At 43.5% G+C, this 24,015-nt stretch overlaps 12 protein-coding genes across 12 annotated transcripts; 6 read left to right on the top strand and 6 right to left on the bottom strand.

Annotated features, from left to right (window-relative positions):
• Positions 1 to 19: 19 nt before the first annotated feature.
• SS1G_10966 (hypothetical protein) lies at positions 20 to 1,665 on the top strand (the record flags this gene model as incomplete). The annotated part of the gene is made up of 4 exons (XM_001587676.1): positions 20 to 337; positions 392 to 545; positions 698 to 1,072; positions 1,121 to 1,665. The coding sequence occupies 4 exons, from the start codon at positions 20 to 22 to the stop codon at positions 1,663 to 1,665; spliced, it is 1,392 nt and encodes a 463-aa protein (XP_001587726.1).
• Positions 1,666 to 2,000: 335 nt separating this feature from the next.
• Positions 2,001 to 3,727, bottom strand: SS1G_10965 (hypothetical protein; the record flags this gene model as incomplete). The annotated part of the gene is made up of 5 exons (XM_001587675.1): positions 2,001 to 2,108; positions 2,156 to 2,228; positions 2,412 to 3,022; positions 3,083 to 3,236; positions 3,288 to 3,727. 5 exons carry the CDS (start codon positions 3,725 to 3,727, stop codon positions 2,001 to 2,003), a joined length of 1,386 nt encoding a protein of 461 aa, XP_001587725.1.
• Positions 3,728 to 5,575: 1,848 nt separating this feature from the next.
• Positions 5,576 to 6,794, bottom strand: SS1G_10964 (hypothetical protein; the record flags this gene model as incomplete). Its single annotated transcript, XM_001587674.1, has 6 exons — positions 5,576 to 5,582; positions 5,673 to 5,766; positions 5,820 to 5,890; positions 5,949 to 6,278; positions 6,332 to 6,424; positions 6,760 to 6,794. The coding sequence occupies 6 exons, from the start codon at positions 6,792 to 6,794 to the stop codon at positions 5,576 to 5,578; spliced, it is 630 nt and encodes a 209-aa protein (XP_001587724.1).
• Positions 6,795 to 7,948: 1,154 nt separating this feature from the next.
• On the top strand, positions 7,949 to 9,670 carry SS1G_10963 (hypothetical protein; the record flags this gene model as incomplete). Its single annotated transcript, XM_001587673.1, has 3 exons — positions 7,949 to 8,061; positions 8,119 to 9,493; positions 9,545 to 9,670. 3 exons carry the CDS (start codon positions 7,949 to 7,951, stop codon positions 9,668 to 9,670), a joined length of 1,614 nt encoding a protein of 537 aa, XP_001587723.1.
• Positions 9,671 to 10,309: 639 nt separating this feature from the next.
• SS1G_10962 (hypothetical protein) lies at positions 10,310 to 11,776 on the bottom strand (the record flags this gene model as incomplete). Its single annotated transcript, XM_001587672.1, has 4 exons — positions 10,310 to 10,697; positions 10,744 to 10,971; positions 11,021 to 11,177; positions 11,305 to 11,776. 4 exons carry the CDS (start codon positions 11,774 to 11,776, stop codon positions 10,310 to 10,312), a joined length of 1,245 nt encoding a protein of 414 aa, XP_001587722.1.
• A 573-nt stretch (positions 11,777 to 12,349) lies between these two features.
• SS1G_10961 (hypothetical protein) lies at positions 12,350 to 15,072 on the top strand (the record flags this gene model as incomplete). Its single annotated transcript, XM_001587671.1, has 3 exons — positions 12,350 to 12,359; positions 12,803 to 14,552; positions 14,601 to 15,072. 3 exons carry the CDS (start codon positions 12,350 to 12,352, stop codon positions 15,070 to 15,072), a joined length of 2,232 nt encoding a protein of 743 aa, XP_001587721.1.
• Positions 15,073 to 15,536: 464 nt separating this feature from the next.
• Positions 15,537 to 16,159, bottom strand: SS1G_10960 (histone H2B.1; the record flags this gene model as incomplete). Its single annotated transcript, XM_001587670.1, has 4 exons — positions 15,537 to 15,627; positions 15,681 to 15,840; positions 15,936 to 16,059; positions 16,115 to 16,159. 4 exons carry the CDS (start codon positions 16,157 to 16,159, stop codon positions 15,537 to 15,539), a joined length of 420 nt encoding a protein of 139 aa, XP_001587720.1.
• Positions 16,160 to 16,662: 503 nt separating this feature from the next.
• Positions 16,663 to 17,314, top strand: SS1G_10959 (hypothetical protein; the record flags this gene model as incomplete). The annotated part of the gene is made up of 4 exons (XM_001587669.1): positions 16,663 to 16,718; positions 16,849 to 16,937; positions 17,017 to 17,196; positions 17,250 to 17,314. 4 exons carry the CDS (start codon positions 16,663 to 16,665, stop codon positions 17,312 to 17,314), a joined length of 390 nt encoding a protein of 129 aa, XP_001587719.1.
• A 642-nt stretch (positions 17,315 to 17,956) lies between these two features.
• On the bottom strand, positions 17,957 to 18,477 carry SS1G_10958 (hypothetical protein; the record flags this gene model as incomplete). The annotated part of the gene is made up of 5 exons (XM_001587668.1): positions 17,957 to 17,979; positions 18,032 to 18,073; positions 18,133 to 18,211; positions 18,326 to 18,365; positions 18,455 to 18,477. 5 exons carry the CDS (start codon positions 18,475 to 18,477, stop codon positions 17,957 to 17,959), a joined length of 207 nt encoding a protein of 68 aa, XP_001587718.1.
• A 480-nt stretch (positions 18,478 to 18,957) lies between these two features.
• SS1G_10957 (hypothetical protein) lies at positions 18,958 to 20,409 on the top strand (the record flags this gene model as incomplete). Its single annotated transcript, XM_001587667.1, has 4 exons — positions 18,958 to 19,194; positions 19,248 to 19,613; positions 19,668 to 20,060; positions 20,113 to 20,409. 4 exons carry the CDS (start codon positions 18,958 to 18,960, stop codon positions 20,407 to 20,409), a joined length of 1,293 nt encoding a protein of 430 aa, XP_001587717.1.
• A 1,207-nt stretch (positions 20,410 to 21,616) lies between these two features.
• SS1G_10956 (hypothetical protein) lies at positions 21,617 to 21,970 on the top strand (the record flags this gene model as incomplete). Its single annotated transcript, XM_001587666.1, has 1 exon — positions 21,617 to 21,970. One exon carries the CDS (start codon positions 21,617 to 21,619, stop codon positions 21,968 to 21,970), a length of 354 nt encoding a protein of 117 aa, XP_001587716.1.
• A 1,487-nt stretch (positions 21,971 to 23,457) lies between these two features.
• Positions 23,458 to 23,722, bottom strand: SS1G_10955 (hypothetical protein; the record flags this gene model as incomplete). The annotated part of the gene is made up of 2 exons (XM_001587665.1): positions 23,458 to 23,559; positions 23,651 to 23,722. 2 exons carry the CDS (start codon positions 23,720 to 23,722, stop codon positions 23,458 to 23,460), a joined length of 174 nt encoding a protein of 57 aa, XP_001587715.1.
• Positions 23,723 to 24,015: the final 293 nt, after the last annotated feature.

Genomic DNA, 24,015 nt, shown 5'->3' with positions numbered 1-24,015 from the left:
TACCAAAGCAAAGCGAACAATGGATGCGCCTTCAGTGTCGGGGGATTATTCGGTACAATCTACAGTTTCGGATTTTGCGCCAAGGAAACGCTCCTTGAGGAATCAAAGGAGGTCTGGGTCTCCAAGTGGAGTCTCCACACATCTGCGCGAGAATGTTATGGGAGCACAAGAAGTACAAAATGGACAAATTTCAGCGAGCCCCGGGACAGGCCGTCCCAAACGTTCCGCCCAAAGAATCAAGAGATCGGAGGCTGGTATCATCGACGATACATTAAAGCCCCTGACGGATGAGGAACGCAGGGCCTGGAAAGGGTGGTGTGAGCTGGAAAGTGATCCAGTAAGTTGCTTGTCAGATTTTGGCCTTCTTTAATTTTAACACGTTCTTCACAAGGCACTTTTCAACTTCATCTTACGAGAGTACGGGGTCAAGGATGTCAAGGTGCAGGAGGTTCTAGGTTTAGAGGATGAAATGTTACAATATCTACCGTATGAAATTTACCCTCAGATGCTTGAAATCCATATTGATACTTCTCAAGAAAACCAGTGTACGGACTGGTATTTCTATTTAAATACATAGATGATGCCCTGGAGGATGAAGAGGAACTCCCAAAATGTCCGAACCACGTCTGGTTTGCCAATCAAGTGAGGAAAATCCAAAATCTTAGTTAGGAATTGACTAAGAGAACGCAGACTACAGACAACGCCTGTGCTACTATTGCTCTTCTGAACATTATTATGAATGTCCCGGGGCTTGATCTCGGAGACATTGTCAGCAATTTCAAGAGCGATACCCAATTTCTCAAACCAGCATATCGCGGCCAGAAACTAAGCCAAAATGAGTACATCAGAAATATCCATAATACATTTGCCCGAAGAATGGATATTCTAAACGCAGATCTCGCTCTTTCGAATGAGGTTTCCGCTTGGGAGAATAAGAAGAAAACGAAAAAGAAATCTGGAAAGACCAGGTCCAGATCAGATGATGAGTCGGGCTTTCATTTTATTGCATTTGTTCCAGTGAAGGGCGTTGTCTGGAGACTTGATGGCTTGCAGCGTCAACCAGTCAGCTTAGGTATGTAAAAGAAATGATCATTGGTCAAACAACGCTGACAGTGCAAAGGACAGTTTGATAATGACTGGATTTCCGTTGCCCGTGCCAATATCTACCAACATATTGGCAAGTACGGTGATGATTTGCAATTTAATCTTTTATCCTTGTGTGGAAGTCCGCTCCGCGCCATTCCTTTAGAACTCGCCCAAAACATCCACGCGATCAAGCTTGTCGAAGCTTTGCTGCCGCAACAAACCCCCGATTCAAATAGCTACGCTCAGACCAACGTTGTGGGACTGATTAGAGGACCTTCAGAGGAATTTGGCGTTACAGACAAGCTACTTCAGGAAATAGTACTTCCTTTGAGCACATGCAACATACTCGAGCGAGGAGGTACAGACGCGACCGCTCTTTTCAAGTTGCACCAGCAGTGGGTTGCCGAGCAAAAGGTACTGCGCATCGCTTATAGAAACGAACTGTCATCGATCAAGGACGAGAATGAGCAGGCAGATAGACGGAAGGAAGATCACACGCCAACGGTCTATCGCACATTAAGAAGTCTAGCTGATAAAGGCCTCCTAAAAGAGATCATGGAAGAAGTTCAGTCGACATAGAGTGGGCATTAGAACATGCTTCTAATCCCTGCTTTCAAAGATCGAATTGTAGTAATATATGTACATACCAACGCTAGTCGTCAGGATACTCGTCCCTGAAATTCGCAATGAACTGACGGTTCTCCTGATCATATCGCTTGAAATATTGTCCTGCCACAATCATCAACGATGTCACGTTGGGCTGCTCAACAATATCTATATTGTCCTCGGCCACATAACGTATGCTGGCATCTTCTACGCTGTTATGCTTGTAAGCACTTCCACTGTTCAAAGTACATATTGTGGATACTTACAGTACGTGATAGAAGCTTTGGTTTCTACCACCTGGGTAGGAATCAATTTGATGCTGCGCTATCCAGTTGGAGCCCATGTGGCACCCGACATCCCAACCAATTATCGCTCCTGTATAACCATATCTCTGGTGGCGGAATACTTGCCCAATCCTAAACTTCACCCGATCCGTCCCATTAGATTTGCTGCGAGTCCGCACTTGCCTTGGGGTTGAGTCTACGGCACGGATCACTCTTAATTCCTCGGCTAGCTCAGAGTGCTCTGAGGTGGAGCTATTGTATGATGAGAGTATGTATTTCTCAATAAGAGCAACGTCCTCCGGAAATGATTTTTCGAATTTGGACATCAGCATGGGTACCAATTGATGTTGATCGTGACTAGGGGGGGCTGGTGTCGGGGTCAAAAGAAAGCTTGCCCAAGTGACTGAGTATATTGCATGATCCATTTCCACTAACGGTACACTTTGTAATCTGTTAATCACGAAGGATGGGTCTTGCGCGGGACGGTTTTGTGTGTAAGGATACTCTCGAATCGTTGTAACTATATTTCTAGTCGTACGGAGCACGATATTGTTTGTAGCAGAGGAATCCGCGACAAATTCGGCGAATGATACTCCTCGGACACCCCAAGCTGTCCACATTCGCAGAAGATTTTCCACAGGAATCTCCGAGGTTGATCGATATGGGTCTAGATACATAGGTTCCACAGGAATCTCCTTCTGTTTCAGTGGCTTGTCATCGAGGTCTATGAAAGGCTTTGGGAAAACCATGGCATATACGTGACTCGGCATACCACAGACTCTAGCATCAAGTCCGATTCTCCGGGCTACCGCACAAAATATTGCAACCGAAACCAGTGGTAATGAAGGATGCTCTGGCTCCTGCAGCGCCAAGCCAATATAGTTATTTTGTAAATCGCGATAGTTGAGCTCGGAATTGAGTCCTAAAAGGTTTCGTGCCCGCAGAAACTTAACCACTGCGAGGGCTTGTTGTCGGGTGGACATATAATCAAATTTGGGGTAGTCAGCTCGTATGCGAGTTGCAAGGTCGTCGAGAATATCAGAGATCTATGTAAATGTATTAGCTAAAATTCTACGTAAAGTAGTGACATGGAAGAAAAACCATACCTCCTGCAGGTCCCCGACGTTGTCGTGTAGAATAAACATATCATGCGCCCCCAATGCTGCTTCAATAGGTAGCTCCTCGCCCGCAGCAAGCTTCGACCAAACTGCGAGAGCCTTTGAGCGATGAATGAAGTCAAGCACTGCACAAGCATAGTGTCTATATATGTATATATTAGAGAAGAAACTATTTGCGGATCAAATAGCTTACTTTCTGGCAAGATGGTCATTGCCACGGGAGCGACAGTGTCGCAAAAGCGTGTCCTTTGCATCATAACCAAACGTTCCAATTTCTTCAAAGTTCACGATACGATTAGCCCGACTTTCAAGAAGACGATTCAAAGCCTGTGTCGTTTTTAGGTCTACGTTCCTCCGATGTATATATAAGCTTTTCCAGTCCACATCTCCCACAATGCCGGCAAGCTTTTGAAGAAAAGAATGTCTCGCATCCCAGTACTTGAAGTGTACGCGACAGTGGTATCGCCAAAGTAATGGCTCATTTCCCAAACGATTGAATCGCTTTGAAAGTAGTTGAATATTCGAGAGGGTGTCGTGCGGAGAGCTGTAGTAAAGTATTTGTTGCAAAATCTCATCGGGGAGAATGTTAAAACCAAAACCTCGGCTTATGATATCGACATCGTCGGGAGCCATCGCGGTAATGAGATAGCGGAGCGGTCGCAGTGGTGTTCTGGAATTCGAATCTTAGATCTGGATTATGTGGCTTCAAATAAGATGAATGGTTGTCCTTTGAGTTCGGAATTTGGAAGATTTGACTACCTGCGTAGTACTGGCGCGAAATAGTTCGGATGCCAAATCATTAGAGTGTTAATTTTCTCTACTCTCCCTACCTACTAGTTATACATTATTTTACATACCCTATCTGCTCAGAGGAAAATCAGCCATACTGAAAGAATGTCACTCGAATGATAATAAGAAGTCAAATAATAGATTTTGTCGTCCATTCGCAGTATTATTTAGGTATGTATTATGGATAATTAAGAAACTCGAGTAATTATTAATTTGATATCGAATTTTATTGTGGTATCGCCTACCAAAAGATTGTACATCATACCTGCTCGTGCTATTGAACTACTCGTGCTAGCCTAGCCTACTGGGTACACACTGTAATGCCTTACTAATCAAAGAAGCTCACCAGCTCCACCCACTGTCGGGATGCAGAACTACCCCGCCATGGCAGAAAAACAGCCCACCACCAACACTTTACCGCAGCAGACTCAGCGGGGCATACCTATGGCTACTGGGGTATATAATGTGATCCAGCTACCGATCAACTTTCTAAGTAATATGCAACTATTACTTTCCAATGTACGATTATTATTTTCTATTTAATATACAATTATTACTTTCTCATGTACGATTATTATTTTATATTTAACATACAATTATTACTTTCTATTTGGTATACCGCTATTACTTTCTTTCTAATATACAACTCTTACTGCATTCTAGATATGAGAAATTCTCAGTCATTTCTTCGTATACTGTAATGTAATGTATTGTAAGTGTTGGTACGAGAAGGATACGGAAGACGTAGCACCCACGGATTACGTAGGTCCTGTATGTCTAATTGTATTCTGTCTAAAGAGCTAGCTACATATTGAAAGTAGTAAGTCTTATATAGACTTACTAAAAGAGCTAGTCTCTTTCGCGTTCGCCTAGTTCTTTATTACAGTAGTAATTGAATTGAAGTCATTCACTTCGTTCACACAGTAAGATTAATAACTCTTAACTCATATTGCTACGACTGAGCTGTTTTCGATTCTGAAAATGTGGAAAGAGAGGCAAGACGATTATTCTGCTGGATTATTTCCTTATTCTAGAAAAGCCTGATAGTAATCATTCCATCGCCACCATTAGATATCATGGAGAAGAAAAAAACGCCGTGAGTGCTTGTCTAGAACATTCCTACTCCCGCTAAAGGCGACAAAATTGCTGGAACTACTTTTCCCACCGCCTTTTTTACATGACGGAGCAATATCTCTGCAGAGGAGTTTGTTCTGAAGGGTGAGTGTAGTAAATGCCAAACCTCTCCCTGCCATCTATGGTTTCATGCTCAATTTGTTTTTCCTTCGTCTCTTTGGGGAAATTCTTCAAAAGAAATTTGGAGAGTTTTTCGTCGATGTTATCTATGCGCATCAGCTGAGGATTATTCCACTTTGTCCAATCCCACAAATTTTTGACCTACCTTGATCGGCCTTTAAAATAACATCATCACGGCATAACGGGCAGGCATTGGTCCCACGCCGCTGCATAAATACTGTGCATCGAACACACAACACGTGGTTGCATTCCATTCTTATTGGCCGCCATACTATAGCAAGACAGACGGGACAAGTATAATCACTTAGCTGAGGTACTATCTGAACAAGATCCTGCGTCATCTGGGCGCATACGGATCTTGCCATCGTTTCCGTCATAATAACATCGGACTGAATCAGCCTGGGAAATGTTTGCCTAGCGCCCAGTGTTGTTCTTTTGTCAAATTCTACTCGTATTAGTTATGATCTGTAGAGGGGTTGAGGGATAGAAGCAGCGTTTCCCCAGTCAGGAGAAACTTGACAAGCATAGGACTAACTGACTTTTCAATATCTTAGCAATGGCTTTCTGATTGATCTCCTGAAATTGGAGATTTCGAAGTAGCGTAATGTTGATGCTTATGAACTGGTTCACTTGGGAGGTCAGGAATCTTCGTTTGGAAAGTACAAGAATCCAAGATACGTACATGCTTTACGGCTAGGGGAGAGTTTGAATGTATCTACGATGCCTCTCTTGACTACTTCACTTTGAAACCACCTGCAAAGAGCGCATCCAGTCAGTGAGCCGTGTACTTAACGGAAATATGCGTACTCACTGTAACCGCTTTAACGCAGCTGCACTATCACGCTTGCCGTGGTCCTTTTCAAGATCTGAAAAGAAGATTCCAGCTTGTAAGTAAACATCAAACAATTCTCTCCATCGATACTGGTCGGTCTTTTTGAACCTTGAAGGTTCGCTGAGCTTGACGAGCTCTTTTGAGAGGTCACCAACCTCGGCTACCAGAGCCTTCTGTTCCTCATCTTGGAGTGCATCTAGGTTGTGAACATCTCCCTGCAGAAGACCGAAGAATTCTGCATCAAAGGTGAGAGGCACCTCGACTTCCCGGACAAGCGGTTGTTCTACCTCTTTTTCTGCCGGTGGCTCTCTACACGTCACATCAGCAGCCGTCAAACGGGCCTGTCGTAAGGATACACTTACACAGGTATGATTTGTCCGCTTCCATCACTGATAGGGTCGACTAGTGTCACATTGGAAAGTTCCTGGTGGTGATTTACGAGATCCTCAAGATACCTTCTCGTGTCAGCCGACAGCCTGGCATCAACGGTGACTCCTTGTTCCAGCCGTAAAATAAGGGTGGGCCGGACCTTCGACCCTTATTCAATCAATATCTCTAAGTATAAAACGACATCAACATGGAAGGTTGGCCATACCCTTGAAGTCATATAAGTAAGCGGGCCCAGTACTAGAAATCTCTCTCAACTTAGCAAGCGCAGCGGGATCAAGGCCGCACTCTGCTAGCTCAGTCGCAATCTGGGGTTACTTTAGCTTTTGCATTTCGTAGTGAATTTTCAACCAACCTTTTTAAGAGACTTCTTGAGCAAACCATAGGGAATGGCAGAATCTACCCAGCGTGGCGGAAAGCCTTCTCTGGCAAGGGCATCTTTGAATTCTTTGGCAAATTTCATGATGAAAAGATGCAGCTCAATAAACGGTAATTAGTTTGTCGATTTTGTAACCTTTTGCTTTGTCTGCTATAGGGCTATTAGGATGAAAGATTCATGTGGCATAATTTGGAAAAGGGCAAGAGGGAGGTATAACGATGAGAATGTTATTGTTAATAATTAACCTATGGAGCAACAATTTTTGCGGCGGGTCAAGTATTAGGTACGTGAAGAAGTAAGTACCCAAGTAGATTTTTTTGAGAATGTGTGACGCCTCCTATAAAAGTTTCGGGGGTAAGATGAGGATCCGGTGTGTAGCACGAGAGGATTCGAGTAAGTAAAATGAGCCGGTGTGAAGCTTTAGCCTTATTCAGTGGTGACTGTCAATAATACTATTAGAAGCAGCAATAATAGCCTGACAAGGTTAACGTAAACCTCTGTGATGTTTTTCTTCTTTGCCCATTTCAGCCACTCTCGAGTCTCGACTGGATACACAGGCAGCTGGCAGGAACTGGTGAACCTTACTATCAAAAGTTTTGCTTGCCTACCTAGTAGCAGTGGACGACCAATTATAGTAAGGCACAAGAAAAAGTTGATTATCCCGGTGATCGAAAGTTGTGTACCGGTATTTTGTTTGTGGATCAGATGAGGGAGGGAAGGCACGTGGAAAGGTCCTTGAGTGTGTATTAAAGAGTCTAGTTCGTGCGGTGCTGGAGTTACAAGTCAGACCAACTATCTCGCACTTCCTAGCCACGTGCCATCTAAATGATAACGAGGACAAAATTGACAGATATTGAAGCTATACTACTTATCTACTACTAATTAGTCACTAGTCGTGGAAATGCAACTACCCGTAACCGTCTGTTGAACTAACGGTCGATTCAGAATTCATCGTAGGTTGCTTATGTAAGGCGGTGGTCTCTTGAGCAATTCCCATCGCGGGGTTCACTAAAGAGAAATATATTAGCTTATTTTTTTCTTATATACTCGAGTACACTTATTACAGCCCTAGGTATATGTACCTACCTAGGTAGGTAACCAGAGATCATCAGCAGACACACATTCAGAGATACTTCCAGACACCTTCATAATTCATTTCCAGTACTTGATAATAATTCACAACACAACAAATTAGTACATCTACATCTAATCAATGGGTGCAGAACAATCTTCCCCGAGGAGAGATGCACAAAGCAATGGCGGGGTGGTCATGAAAACATGTTACTATGAACTGTTGGGTGTCGAACGACAGGCTTCAGATGATGAGTAAGAGTCTGGATACAACTTCACCAAATTATCGCAGGATTAATTTACCGTCTTTAGGATCAAGAAAGCCTACAGAAGGAAGGCGCTGGAACTTCATCCCGATCGAAATTATGGTAACGTCGAAACTGCCACCTCAAAGTTTGCCGAAGTTCAGTCTGCCTACGAAGTCTTGTCGGATCCACAAGAAAGGGCCTGGTATGACTCTCACCGGTTATCAATACTTGGAGGTGGTGATCCTGCGGAAGACGATTTTGCAGAAAATATTCGAATGACAAGCGCAGCACACATCGTAAGCTTGATTGGGAAATTTGATTCCGCTGTTCCATTCACCGATGCTCCAAACGGATTCTTTGGCATACTTCGAGAGACATTTGCGTCCCTCGCGAGAGAGGAGAATGCAGCATGCGATTGGGATGGCCTCGAAATCGTCGATTATCCTGATTTTGGGACTGCCGAGAATAACTACGAGAACGTAGTCAAAGACTTTTACAGAACCTGGGTGAATTTTACCACACAAAAGTCATTCTCGTGGAAAGATCTGTACCGAACCTCCGATGCGCCGGATAGGGCAACTCGTCGATTGATAGAGAAGGAGAATAGAAAAGCCCGGGATGAGGCCAAAGCGGAGTTCAATGATGCCGTCAGGCACCTTGTTTTGTTTGTGCGCAAGAGAGACCCCCGCTTCACTCCGAATTCACAAACGGAGGCGGAGAGACAAAAAATATTGCGTGATGCTGCTTCAGCACAAGCAGCCCGTCAACGAGCTGCAAATCAGGCCAGGATGAATAATCATGTGGTTCCAGAATGGGCGAAACCAGAAGATACTGAAGAAATCATCGAAGAATCATCTGAAGAGTCCGAGGTTGAAGTGTTAGAGTGCGTTGTTTGTAACAAAACATTCAAAAGCGAGAACCAGTTCGAGGCGCATACAAAGAGTAAAAAACATATTAAAGCTGTACATGCTATTCAGAAGCAAATGCGCAAGGAAAATAAATCTCTGCATTTAGATACACCACCAGAACGAGGAAATAGCACTTTTGAAATCGAAAGGCTTGAAATTACTTCAGACAATGCAAAGCGTGAGTCTATTGTTGACAATGAAACAGATGTTGAGGAAGTGGAAGCTCCGCTATACAATAATGAATCGACTTTCAGCAAACCGAATGATCCAACCAACAATGATTCCGATATTGAAAGCCTAGATGATGATTACGCTCCCAGAACAGCAGTTGAGGGAAGGTTAGCGGGAGAAATGTCGGAGGATGAAACCTCTATTACATCGGAGGTGTCAAATCGTGATCAAAAGTCAAATAAAGATGAAGCACAAGATGCTTCTAGCAATACAACCCCTAAAAAACCTCTCGGAAAAGCGAAAGCCAAACGTGCCAAAAAAGCTGCTGAAAAAGAGGCTGCCGAGCAGCAGGGGCAAAATGTGAGTTACCTCCTTTCAACCATCAGTCAGTTTATGCTGATAAACTTTCAGTTTAAATGTGCAGATGTCTCGTGTCATGAGTCGTTCCCCTCAAAGACCAAGCTCTTCAATCACATCAAAGAGTTTGGCCATGCCCAACCTGTACAGAAAGCTGGCAACTCAAAAAAGAAGAAATAGAGTGTGAGTGGCTGAATGACAAAGTTTGGAGCATTGAGTGCGGTTTATGGTAGCTTTATACCCCCTGTTTGTACATCGAGGCGTTTCAAAGAAGGATGGTATTACTCAGGGCACAAAATTTAATGAACCTATTCATCAACACTATACACAACTCCACTAGTCTTGCATTGTGGTTATTTTCAAGCATTCCAACTTTCACAATCCAGACTTAAGATTAATATAAAATTTTAGTTCGAAAACAAGTCGTGCTTCTTCAGAATTCAATTTGTTTGGCATTATCTAAAGGTTATATTCGAACTTTAGAATCCAGGAGTAATGTTTGTGATGTCGTTCATGTCATCAGATAGGCGCCGGCGAAACATGGACATCGCCTTTCAAAAATGCATCATGTTACATCGTGACTACTCCCAACCCCGATAGCTGATGTCAATCTGGGAATATGTTTAAGAGTTTGTATTGGAATGGGATGGTAAGAAAGTATTGAACAGTACGATAAGTAAAAATGTGTAGATATCAACATTGACACCAATCAGGATTGTGTTTTGACATGAGAATGAATTAAGCATGGTTTCTATAGAGTCCCACTACCCTGAATGCCTGATACGCCTAAACGCCCTTGATAGATTGTTCCTCGGTGCCTTAACCATTTAATACGGTATCATCATCGTCGTCGTCGAATGTCTCAACCTCGTCAATGGCGCCGTCACGCTCTGCGCCAAGACCATGCAATGCCGGATCCCTATCTGCAACATGAATAACTCCCTTACCCTGTACCTCTCTAACGGCCCGTCGCCAGTCTTTCCAGTCGTTCTCATCGCGTATCAAGAATGCAATAAGCATACTAGGGTCCATCTCCTTTATGTGAAGTCGTCGAAGTCGGCGTGTATGGCATGAGTCAATATCCTCGGGAGTGTAGTCTTCTACATTATCATTAAATGGTAGTGCTGGTCGAGTTTGGTGGGGATCTAGATAAAAGAAATCTGACTCCTGTACACCAATGAAGTAGTGCGAGGAGGACGGGCGGCCTCTGCACCGAATTAGTAATAATCATTCTTCTAAAGAAGGCGGCTTACCCAGCGATTCCCACAGACTGAGGCATCTGTAAGGAGGATTTCAGCGCCTCCCAGTAGACGGGAGTTATCTTGTCAAGACCCAGCCTCGTACCAACTAAAATGAGAGTCGGCGTGAACTTCGTGCTGTTTGGCTTTGCAATACTCATGAAGGTGTCTTCGTACACGTCCGATCCGTCGCCTGTGATATACACGCGTAGCTCTGATTCAACTTGGCTGTTGGTCAACGCCCTGTAAATAATCAGCTACTTGTCAGATTTCTCCAAGATGTTGTGTTTACTGTATACAGCGAGCAGCGGCAGATGGTCCAAACCACTCTCCGGGGTGCTTCCCACAAGCACTTGCACCATGCTCAACGAATTTGTGAATTGAGTACGGAGCTCTGGGATCATCGGCGAATAGGGATAAAATCTTGCGTTCTTCATTACTAGATGAGCCTCGACGCCATTCTACGTCATGATTAGCCTGGATATAAAACAAGATAAGGTGAAGGAGGCGAACCTCTGCCCATCCTCAAGGTAAGTAAAGCATTCGCCAACAGGCTCTGCCCGGACCTTATCATACAACCCCACCCCGTATCAGAAGTAAACCCTCCTTGATCAACAAGCTGACTTCTCAAGCGTACTGATAGCGACATTGCAGAGAGGGCTTTCGGGTCTTGCGACTTAGCTATCGCTGGAAAGTTGGATCGATATGTGAGCCATATCTTGGCTTCGAAATCGTCAAGAAATGCTGTTGGCCATCCTCCATCTGTGCTAGCTGTATCGCAATTATCGTATTCTGAGCTTGATTCGAGGCTGCCAACGGTACTGTCTGGTGGAGTTGTGGTTTCTGTGGTGGATAAAGATTGTGCGAGTAGATATCCTCCTTCCTTGGGAGGAGATTCTGTAACAGCTGAAGGGGATGACTTGTCTGAAACAAGATATTCTTCACCTAAACACCAAATAGGTGATTTCGATGCGATATTGTTTGTAGGCTCGGGATCCCAGAAATACTGGACGAGGCGTTTGTAACGACCTATATCAACCGTCGTCATGGCTGGATGCGACTATGGTTCGTGTATCGGTTGTGTCGAATGCACATAAGACTGTCGAGTATTAGGTAGGGTGTGGCGGGACGATACAATAAAGGTAAGGTAGACTTCACAGTTTGAGAAATATATCAGAAGAAGTTGTCGTTTTTGAAAGTCTGGAGTTGGGGAGTTTGAATGGGTGAGTTGAGTGCTTGCGCTGGAGGCAGCTGATAGGTACTTAGCTCAGTTTAGTAGCTGATTGTCTGATATGTCTGATTGTCACATTCGCTTGGAAAGTGCATATACGGGAAAAGCGGAGGGAGAGAAAGAAGAATAAATATATATATATGGTTAATAATATCGTTCAGTCAATCACATCATGTAATATTCCATAGAGATTTACTAGGTGGTAGAGGATATATTATTATTGATCAGTTCTTCATTAATTCTACCTTTCATGGATGTCAATCAATCCAATTCAATGATGACTTATTCGCTGATACGTGATCCGTCTCCGCCCTGGTAATTCCTCTTTGTTATCGATAAGAATCCCTTTTACGCTAAGCACACTGACTCCTTGCTTGGCCTTGGTTAAAAATGCCCGCACGTACCTTGTAATAATTAACTGACTGTAATAGTAATTTATTTGGTTAGGTAGGTATCTACTTGTATCACACCCACCAAACGGATACAATTACATGCCAAATCTTCCACATCTTCTCTATTTTGGCAGTACCCAACTCTGATGCTTGATCCTATGCATTTGACCATCGAATTCTCACCCTCAAACTGTGAATCTTTCTCGATTTCATCGTAAAGCACAAGCTATGCCACGAAACAAACGAGGTGGCACTCGTGGAAGGGGCAATTTCAGCTCACCTAGAGGTGGCCGCGGAACTCCCAATCCTGGAACCTCTTTTATACCATTCGCTGGCGCATATGTTCCGCAGAGGCCTCATACTGGTAATGTTCACATATTCCTCGTGCAACTAATGCATTTGCTTCCGCAGCAGCATGTCGGTAGAGACTAACAAGATCGACATATCGCAGGCTTCACACTTCAAGAGGAAGCACGCAACACGGAACGTCATCATTCATTCTGGAACTCTGATCAAAGGTTGAGGGATACAAAAGTGAGCTTTGTCAGTGCTGGAGAGTTCAAACCAACCGATCTCATCCAAGATTCTGAGGAAGCATTGGCTGGAATGACCTTGGAGTCTGCAGAACCATCTGAAGAAATCTTGGCTCAGGATGTACGAATGGCAGATCAGGGAAAACCTATGGCTGCATCATCTTCGTTGTTCATGATAGATACCAATGGCAGCAAGCCCGTTGAAACTAGTCTTGCACCTCCTCGTTTACGTTCAATCTCACCCGCTAGGTCAGACTCGAGCGAAGAAGTCATACTCTTTCACGGGCGTAGTCAATCAGGGAAAAGGGATGTCAGACTCAAACACGATCTCCCAGCATATGCGGACCCAATAGATGCTAGGATTAAGATGGTGGAAGACAAACTTCTTGAGCAACATAAACTACTAGAAGAAACATTGGATGAAAAAGAGGCATCCTTAGAATCCATTCCGCCCGAGCTAGCAGAGGCTTTAAACAAAGAGACGTTTCTGGGGGCAATGCCACATCAGTGGGCCAATCCGCCTTCTCCTAACTTTGAAGCAATTCTACCCAAGCGTCAGAATAAAGGTCGCCATCAGGGTCGCGCTAGACGAGGTCAGCGAGCAACTGGAAGGGCCAATGATAGTGATGAAGAAGATGCCATGATTGCAGATTACATCGCAAACATGGACCAGCAACACAGCATGGATGATGTCGACCAGGCTTTCAACAGACGGGAGTTAGGGGGTGATGAAGACGCTGCTTGGCAAGATGACTCTTCTGCAGAAGAAACTCAAGATTCTGACCAAAATGAACGGCACGGATGGAGTCGGACGGAGTTACAGGACCTCGATGATCTAAGTACGTCAGATGAGGCTCGAGGCAAAGTCCAGACTGTTTTGTCCAAAAGGCGTCGTGTTGGCGGTTTGCAGTACTTGATTGTCTGGGAACATCAGGATGTAGACGAAGCCAGGTGGGTTCCACTGCATGTTTTGCAAGACTCCGACGCGCTCCCGCTCATCGAAGCATTTGAAGCTGAAGAGAAGTTGATCGCCGAGTTTGACAGTAATGGAGATGAAGACAGTGACGATTCCGGTGATATTGGTGATGAGGGTGATGACGATCATGATGACGAGCAGGATCTAGTTCAGAGGAGGATCGACAAAATGAACGACGAGCAGATTGCGAGGCTGATAGCTAAGCAGGAGGAGCTGGGTATGGGCGGAGATGAAATCCTACTGTTCGATGATGAAGTTCATGAGGATGAAGAAATCGAAGCTCCCACACTTGATCTCAATGAATTCATACTGTCAGGCAGAAGAGGTAGAAAGGAAAGACGCCGTCGCCAAGGTGAATTTCCGCCCGCAGCTCCATTGGCAGATGCTTATGATGGATTTGATGTAATGGACTTTGATCGGCCGAGTCTCAAAAAGAAGCCTAAAGGTCGCAAAGGCAAATTGATTCTTGATGACATCTCCGATTCAGAGCTCGAGGCCTCAATGCAATCAGCATGGGACAATGATCGTGCCAAGAAGAAGGAGAGAAAGCAGGAACGTGAAATATTACGTGCACAAGGATTACTGACTGGCAAACATGGCAAGCCCGATATGAAGGCAAAGTACAAGGAAGGAATGAGTATTGATGATGTCAATGAAGAAATCAAGGAGTTCTTGAAGGGTGATAATACAACGTCAGTATCCTTTCCATTTCTCATAATCTACATGCTAACATATTCCAGGCTTTCTCTTCCTGCAATGGACAAAGCCGATCGTAAATTCGTTCACGAGATCGCCAATGTCTTCAAATTAAAGTCCAAATCAGCCGGCTTGGGCAATAAGCGTTATCCTATCTTGTACCGCACTTCAAGAACAATCACTTATGGAGAGCGTGCCTACGAGGCTGCAGCATCGAAACTTTCACGGCGCTTCCTTCCTCGTAATGATGTAGGGAGAAGATCAGGTAACGGGTCCAGGCGTGGTGGTCGAGCTGGTGGTGGCGGTGGCTCCGGTGGAGGTTTCGGTGCAGCGAGTTATCGTGACGGTGATATAGTTGGTGCCTCGGCTCCTGAGCTGGGCATCGGGAACAAAGGAAGAGCGATGCTGGAGAAGATGGGCTGGAGTGCTGGCACCGCTCTTGGTGCTCTTGATAATAAGGGCATTCTTCAGCCAGTTTCTCACGTTGTAAAAACGACTAAAGCCGGTCTGGGATAAAGATCGCGAAACTACCAAAAGTGGATTCCGAAAATAGCTGGGCGTGTATTTTACCTCAGAAGCTTAAAGCGCGTCCGAGGCGAATTTTAGCTTTGATGAATTAATAAAGAGCGACTGGTGGCAAATTTCAGTTTCGTACGAGGCGATTTCCATTGCATCAAAACTCTTTAGTAGAAACTGTACATCTGTCGCGTTTTATTGAAGCGGGTGGGAATGGTGGATTAAGTTCATGTTTGAATTTCGTCTTCTAATTCCCTATTCTGATGTGAAGACGTTTGTTTATTGTACAGCCACGTACCCCGAAAACAGACCGTGAAGACATTTGCCCCCATAAAAATCAGACCATCCATAACGCATTAAAAAGAAAACCCCAAGGCCCTCGAACAACAACAGCCATCATCTGTCAGATGACCCAGAGCTCAAGCATATCCGATATTCCCCTAAAACCCCAAAGAAAAGACAACTTATTTCGTGGATGAAGAGTACTTGGTGACAGCCTTGGTACCCTCAGAAACGGCGTGCTTTGCAAGTTCACCGGGAAGAATGAGACGAACGCTGTGAAATTTGTTAGAAATGAAAAAATCGCGATGGAATTGGATTGGACATACGAGGTTTGGATCTCTCTTGATGAGATGGTGCTCTTCTTATTGTAAGCTGCGAGCTTGGAGGCCTCGGTAGCGACGCGCTCGAAGATATCGTTGACGAAGGAGTTCAAGATAGACATGGCGCGGTTGGAAATACCAGTATCTGGGTGGACTTGCTTGAGAACTATTGATGAAAGAAAAATGTTAGTGCTTGTGTATTTTGTAAATGCGACACGTTATTGTTGAAAACGCGATCAGAAAGCGCGAATGAGTTCGTACCCTTGTAGATGTATGAAGAGTAAGTCTCCTTGCGTCCCTTCTTCTTGCGTGGCTTTCCCTCGCCGGCGGTGGTTTTCTTTCCAGCATCTGACTTAGCTGGAGCCTTTGATGCGGATGCAGGTGCCTGTGTTTCAAAAAGTTAGAAACATTCATTTTGAGCTCAATTAGAGTAAAAGTACCTTAGTGGCAGCTGGGGCTTTGCTTGCAACTCCCTTTGGTGGCATTTTGAATATAAAATGTGATTTGGTGGATTGAAAGATATAAGGTGGGAGTTGAAGTTGATGTAAGTGTGCAGATAGACGTCAGTTTGTTTTGTTGTTTGAAATTATTCGAGGTTGAATGGATTGAAGGGAAAGAGATCGGTTTAAGTAAAAGGAAGACTTGCTAATCACTTCGTGTACACTAGCGCCAAGTGGTACACCAAATTCATGGTGGGACTAAAAAATAAATTATATGATTGGATACCAAATTGATGTGGGACCACAAGTGAATTATATGATTGGACAGCGGGTAGTGCCAAAAATGGTTTAGTTCTCTATAGCAAAGAACTTATGCAGTAGTGAAATCACAAGCTGTGTTGATAAATTACCGGCGCCCTTTCAACTTCCCATCATCAACAAATTCATTTTCCATCCACGCAAAACTTTCGACACAAGTTACTCCAAAATTCTTCATTGAATCAATTCATCAACTTCAACCTACTTTTTAATTTTATACCATCTTCATCATGACCGGAGGAAAGTCAGCTGGTGGAAAGGCAGGCGCAACAAAGAACGCACAATCGTGAGTAGCAATTCCCTCCTTTCACTCACCCTTTTACGACTTCCAATTCGGCTTTTCACTCTTATCAAGAATTCTTTTTCGCAATGTGTTCTCAATCCTAAATCTTCGATGCTAATTTTCATCCCTCCAGCCGTTCTTCCAAGGCTGGTCTCGCATTCCCAGTTGGTCGTGTCCATCGTCTTCTCAGAAAGGGTAACTACGCTCAACGTGTTGGTGCTGGTGAGTCATGCATTCAAAACATTCTGCTTTTTCATTTCTGACGCGTCTTTACCAGGTGCCCCTGTCTATCTTGCCGCAGTTCTCGAGTATCTCGCGGCTGAAATCCTTGAGTTGGCTGGTAACGCTGCCCGCGATAACAAGAAGACCCGTATCATCCCACGTCATCTCCAACTCGCCATCAGAAACGATGAGGAGTTGAACAAGCTTTTGGGACATGTTACAATTGCACAAGGTGGTGTTTTGCCAAACATTCATCAAAGTAGGTTTTCCCAAACGCTGTTTGCTAAATGACGATTTTTAACATTATTCTAGACCTTCTTCCAAAGAAGACTGCTACCAAGGGTGCCGGTGGAAAGCCTGCCAGTCAAGAGCTATAGATTTTCGTTTCTGGGTTGTCGGCTTGAGATGGTCTGCTTTTATGATAATGGGGTGTCGTATGGGTTTGGGTTTATGGTTACTTTTTTCGCGTTCCGGTTGTACATTAAAATCCATGGCAATGGATTAGGATTGCTTTCTGAATCAATCTTATGAATGAAATCCGAATGATCATTCTTCATAAGCTTCCAAAATACTTTACTTCGTTCTTCACTCGTGCAATAAAATATGGGGTTCGAACGTGGGGATCTAAAACGCGGGACGCGTCTGTTTGTTTTGAATTTCCCGAGAATATGGAAGAGCTTCGCCGTCTTGACTTCTGTTCCAACGTTCGACTTCCAACCTTGCAATTTGATTGTAACTCCCATTGGTTTTTTGGGAAGGTTTTCTTTTTCCCCCAATTTTGCACAACAAACGCGATTTCACGGGCTTTTCAGATCGTGCCTATTTTCCTCAAAAGCCTGGTCGGCCTGCATGAAAAGTCACTCGACGAGGTCACGGTCATGTATTCTAAAGGCATATCTAAAGTGCACCGAAAATGTCTTCCAATTTCCTGGTGCTATGTACAATTTCTCGTTTCTCCCAAAGACTAAAAGTCCACCATGTAGCCATCTATCTCCTATCTCCATGCGTTGCTCAGAAACTTACAAGACCATCTTTGGCGGAGCTATGAAATGTTAACGCGGCCATTTTGGCATTCGGTAAATAATTTAACTTACGGTCGAGAATTGGTGCTGGAAGGTTTCGTTCGTATTTCGATCCTTGAAAGATAACATTGTGAGTATAGAATGTGTCTCCAACCAGTCCAGAGGAGACTTACCTCCAGGTGCAGTAGGTGGGCGGTATGGATCCGGGTGCTTCCACTTCTCGAGTAAATCTTCTGTCTCTTTAAACAATGCCTGCGAACCACCAAATTAGTCCATGCATCGCTCATTGTGCCAATTAAGCAACTTGCCCTCTGTAATCTTGGGTCGCGGACGTTCTTCTGCGCCTCAAATAATGATCTGATGTACAATGCTTGACCTCTCCAGAGATATCGATGTACACACCAGTCTAACGAAAGCTTTAGGGAGCGTCGATAGAGCGACCTGAAAGGAGGTTTAGTACGGATGGCCTGTCTATGATGGAGAGTTGACACCCACGATACTGTAGCCTTGGTAGACATTATGAACCAAATCTAATCTGTTCTCCGCTGAGACTTAAAATAGATGGGTAATGACAAAAGGGTAGTATACTTTCCCGACCACCCAAATACTTTATCGACAGACTGACGCTACTTATCGGAAACGTCTAAACTGTGGTTGGTGGTTGGTGGTCGCGGAATGAATATTCAGTAAGGTGGAGTGGAGGTTGATTGTTGGAGTTACGAGCTATTAGATAATTAGGCGTGGGAATATTGTGCGGGCGTCTGCGGGTACGAATGTCGGGACATCGCTTCAAAACTCGCGAACCCGGAAAAGACATCATACAGTAATAATTAGCAAATCTTATCTTTTACCTATTTCTTTTCGCATGCGCGTTTGTTGAGCTTGGGAATAGGTTTTTATTTCTCTTCCTACGGTTCTCAGACAGTTCTTCGGATCTCTCTCAAATCCTCATCTCCTCTCACGGAACATAACCTCGTGAAGTTTTCTCTCCTTTCAAAATGCTTACCAGGAGGGTCTTAACAGCCTCGCGATTTTTGCGAGCTCAACGTTCGGCGGCACCGCAATTGAGATATCCTCTTCCAGTTATCCAGCAATTTCGCAATTATGCCGACAAGGTTGTCAAAGTACCAGAGATGGCAGAGTCTATCTCTGAGGGGACTTTGAAGCAATGGTCAAAACAGATCGGTGATTATGTTGAGCAGGATGAGGAAATCGCTACAATTGAGACGGATAAAGTCCGTATATTCCAACTTGCTCTAGAATCCATAGCTGATAAGGAAATATGTAGATCGATGTTGCCGTCAATGCTCCTGAAGCTGGCACAATAAAGGAATTCTTGGCGAACGAAGAAGATACAGTTACAGTTGGTCAAGATTTGGTCCGTCTTGAACTTGGCGGTGCTCCAGAGGGTGGTAATAAAGAAAAGGCCTCTTCGGAACCCAAAGAGCCAGCATCGAAAGACCAATCAACATCATCGGATCCTGAGCCATCGAAGGAGGAGCCGAAACCCAAAGAGCAATCCAGCTCTTCCCCACCTCCGGAGAAGAAAGCAGAGCCAAAGGAGACTCCCAAGCCCAAACCATCGGAGTCCAAGAAGCAAGAATCATCATCCAGTAGTTCCGCACCTACGTTGGGCAACCGGGAGGAGCGTCGCGTATGGATCATCACCAGTCCTGTACACAATTTTTCCGGCTAACAATATTATTAGGTCAAGATGAATCGGATGCGACTACGTATTGCCGAACGTTTGAAGCAATCGCAAAATACCGCGGCATCTCTTACAACTTTCAACGAGGTTGACATGTCATCTTTGATGGAATTTAGAAAGCTCTACAAGGATGAGGTTCTCAAGAAGACGGGCGTCAAACTTGGGTTCATGAGTGCCTTTTCTCGTGCATCTGTGCTTGCTATGCGAGACATTCCTGCTGTGAACGCATCCATTGAGGGTCCGAACGGGGGTGACACCATCGTTTACAGGGATTATGTCGATATCAGCGTCGCCGTTGCCACCGAGAAGGGCTTGGTTACTCCTGTTGTTCGCAACACTGAGGCCATGGACCTTGTCGGTATCGAAAAGACTATTGCTGATTTAGGCAAGAAGGTAATTTTTTTCTGTAGCATATTTAACTCGCTTCTTACTTACTGATTCACAGGCTCGTGACAACAAACTCACAATTGAAGACATGGCTGGTGGCACTTTCACTATTAGCAACGGTGGTGTGTTTGGTTCATTGATGGGTACACCAATCATCAATCTTCCACAAACTGCGGTTTTGGGTCTACATGCTATCAAGGATAAGCCCGTTGTCGTTAATGGCCAAATTGTCATTCGTCCTATGATGTACCTAGCCTTGACCTATGACCATCGTCTCCTCGATGGAAGAGAGGCCGTCCAGTTCCTCGTTAAGGTGAAGGAGTACATAGAGGACCCGAGAAGAATGCTTTTGTAGACAAACGAAGTCATGATCTTGACTGTAAATTATACCTCAACTGCATAAATTTAATACAACGAGAAAGATCAGAAAGCTCTTGGTCGTTCGGGCCCAGAAGCTACCGTCAATGTTACGTTTTGTTGTTACTCTTCTTCTCGATTCTTGTACAAGCGTTCTATTGAACACATCTGATCCACATGCATTGTAGTGTGTAGCTGATGGATAATTCATTGTCGCGGAGAAGGAGCCCGGGAACTTCTTCGGTAAAAGCTTCAAGCTATTGAATTTGACATGGTGATTATGTCATCAAGACAAGCGTGATGCTTCCTATAGATGTATCAAGACTTGTCTTACGCTCCCTTAATACCAATTTGAGTTTTTTGATTAAACATGGTATTGAGTTGAGGTTAGTAATTAACTATAAATAGTCTGTCTCGAGCTGCTTTTGTTCTGTTCATCCTTCGCTAAGCCTCATCCTCAATGAGCTGACAAAATTAGGGTAACGCACCTTGAATCCCAATCATCCTATTAGGATCCTTAACCTATCTCACGCCCTCCTGTAACCTTGAATGTCAATCGCGAGTTCATTGAGAACTTCAATGAGCGTTGAAAATTCGGGGAGGGCATTAAGGAGCTTGGATTATGTTAAGCACGTTAGTACATACATTGCCAAGATCAATGATGGTACGCACCAGAATCGAAAAAAACTATATCAAGTTCAGCCAGGACATTCTACACGATCTTTTTACCCAGGAGCTTGGATCTACTGATCAATCCGCTGCGAGCTCTCTCCCCTTACCAATTTCCGAACCACTTCACAACAAGGTTGTTTCTATCTGTCGCAATTTCCTGTACCTGCCAACCCTATGATGACAATTGACCTGACGTGAAGGAAGTGAAACAGCTTGTTTTTCTCCCATCGATGGATTTATACCCTTCTTAGAAGTTATCCTTCACGCGCAGTGTATTGAAGACACAGGTGTAGGCCCATTACCTACTTAAACCTTCGTTTTTACTCTTCTCGTCTATCATTGGAAATACACCCTCTGCAGTTGTCGTGTCTACTTCTTGCTACCTCAAACGTTACCATTCTTTTCCTTTGTTGCCTGTTTCTTTCTTCATAGTCACTCTTTCTGAATACACAATTTCACCTCTCAAATATACAATAGTTACAATTGTCTTCCTAAAATCTTTTAGCAAACAACACTTCAATCGATTCTTTAAAATGCAAAAACATTTCACCTCTCTTCTCGCTCTTGCTAGCGCTGCATCGGCACTTGCCCTCTCAGCCCCAGATTTTGTTGCGGCAGCAGACCCATCAGTGAGGACCCCGGTTTCCATAACTCCTCATCAGCAATTCTCCAGCTCAATCGGCGTTCTTGGTTGCATGATCAACACTAACCGTGTTGCGTACTGGCCCACTTTCCCGGATTGTGGCGCCAGCATATGCTTGCAGGTATCGTATGCTGGCCGCTCCGTCAACTTGCTTCATATCGACCAGTCAGGTGGCGCACATGATATCTCTTATGATGCTTGGAAATTATCTCTATGCTGGACAATCTGCTACAAAGAAACCTGAAGAGGGCGGGCCATATCTGCTACATATATCATCCAGCCCATGTCAGCGTGCGCGGATTTGATTACATCTCCAGATAAAAAACTTCCATTCTCGGCGGCGAACTCAATGAACTATATATCAAACTGTATAAATACAGGACCGAATTGGGTCGCACAAAATTATGGACTGTGGAACATTGCGACGAGTGCTTGTACATACGGAAAGGATGAAGAATGCAAACTGGATTTGAAAACAAATAATCAGCCTACTTGTCCGTCTCAATTGGGCTTACAGACACCTTTGACTTCAATGCCAGTTTTCGATCTGGAATATGGCACAGGAAAACCTGTTTTAGCCGTATAGGTAGATACAGGCTGAATGGCGTGTGAGTGGGATGGTGGCGGCCGATAGTGACAGACGAGAAGAATAGACTTTTCAAGAGTACGTAGTAGAAGAGAGGACAGAGAAAGCATGATTTCAGCTTTGTATTAATAATATAAATTTCCAACCGAGCTGTGGCACGATAAAGCGAGCTTGTAACAAATATATCATAAATAATCGACTTCCTTACTATAAGTCTAGTACTCTACTTTAAGATTGAAATTATAATTTTTAATTTGTATAGAATTTATATATAAACTTGAAAATCTTTAAAAATTGAAATAACTTTTTAACAAGTGTAATTAAAAATAAATTAAACTTTTTTTCTCAAATATTTTTATTGTAACTAATTATATATAAATTAATTTATAGAAATAATTATTAATTATTATCTTATTATCCATGTCACACTCAAGAATACTGGGTAAAGTATCTTGTTGTTACGAGGTTTGCCGTCTAGATCACGTGGAAGTGCTCTAGGCTCTCGAAGTAGGTTTATAACTAGGCGTCAAGCAGGGACTTGAAGTAATGACAATAATGATATGCAATTCGTAACTAATAGTAGAGTATACTAAATGATTGATCTTGAGCACGAAGCTCTATACAAAAGAAATCCATCTTGATTATATAGTCCTTCGTGCCTATGGTTAACTAGGAATCGTCGTTCCTGGGAACGAGCGTTCCTGGTTGTTCCTAGGAACGTTCGTTCCTCACCGTTCCATCACATGTTTTATGGTCATGTGACATACTAATCGTTTTGGACGTAACACTTGTATTAGAAAATACTAAGCTAAGGAGAAAAGAAGAAGGAAAACAAGAGTAGAGAGTTTTCCTATGATTAAATACAAACGGGGCATGCCACGTGACCCGGAGGTGTGAGGCGTCACAATCCAACTAATATTTTTTATATAAAGATTTAAGTAAATCAATATTTGATAAATACTAAAATAATAATTCAACAATTGATTACTAATTATTTTTTTAATATTAAAATTTTAAATAACGTAATGTATGGGGAACTCGGACATATGGGGAACTCGGACACTTTTTCAATTATTCTACACGCGATCTTGTTCTACGAGCCACACAATCCTCCAATTCCAATTCTGAATCATTTGAACTATTCTCTAGCTCTTCTTCTTCAATCTCTTCTTCTGATTCTTCAATTGGGCGCTTGCATAGTCGTCCTTATAGCTTTTTCTCCTTAGGTTTTTCCTCCACCTTATATACTATTTTCAGTATTTCCTTAGTACTAAAGACAAATTGACCTTGTAATTTGACTCTTTTACTTTTAGTTTTCTTTTTTCGAGTCTCAATTACTTCCTGAGCATCAGCGAGCTGTTTCCGAAGTAAGGCTATCTCAGCATTTTGAGATTCTACAAGCCTAGTCATTCTCTTGACATATCGATGAATTGATGATACAAGAGAACCACTACTTGCTAAAATTGTATTAAAGATCTGATTTGCTTGTATTAATTCTATCCTATCTAAAGAAGAATTTCTAAGTATAGATAAGTCTAGGTCTTGATTGGGGGTTCTCATTTATGGAGTAGAAAGTTGCTGGGAGAAGTTAAATAGTAATATATCAAATACTTTTCATAGGGCAAAAGGTATTAAACCAATTTCTTTCCAATCAGCTTTAATATTAAAAGAATGCAATATTTTTTTTCTAATATTTTGAAAGA

This window comes from Sclerotinia sclerotiorum, genomic scaffold (genome assembly GCF_000146945.2).
Source record: "Sclerotinia sclerotiorum 1980 UF-70 scaffold_17 genomic scaffold, whole genome shotgun sequence".
Lineage (NCBI taxonomy): Eukaryota > Fungi > Ascomycota > Leotiomycetes > Helotiales > Sclerotiniaceae > Sclerotinia > Sclerotinia sclerotiorum.
The sequence above is the reverse complement of the archived record's forward strand: the minus strand, read 5'-3'. Positions and strand labels throughout refer to the sequence as shown.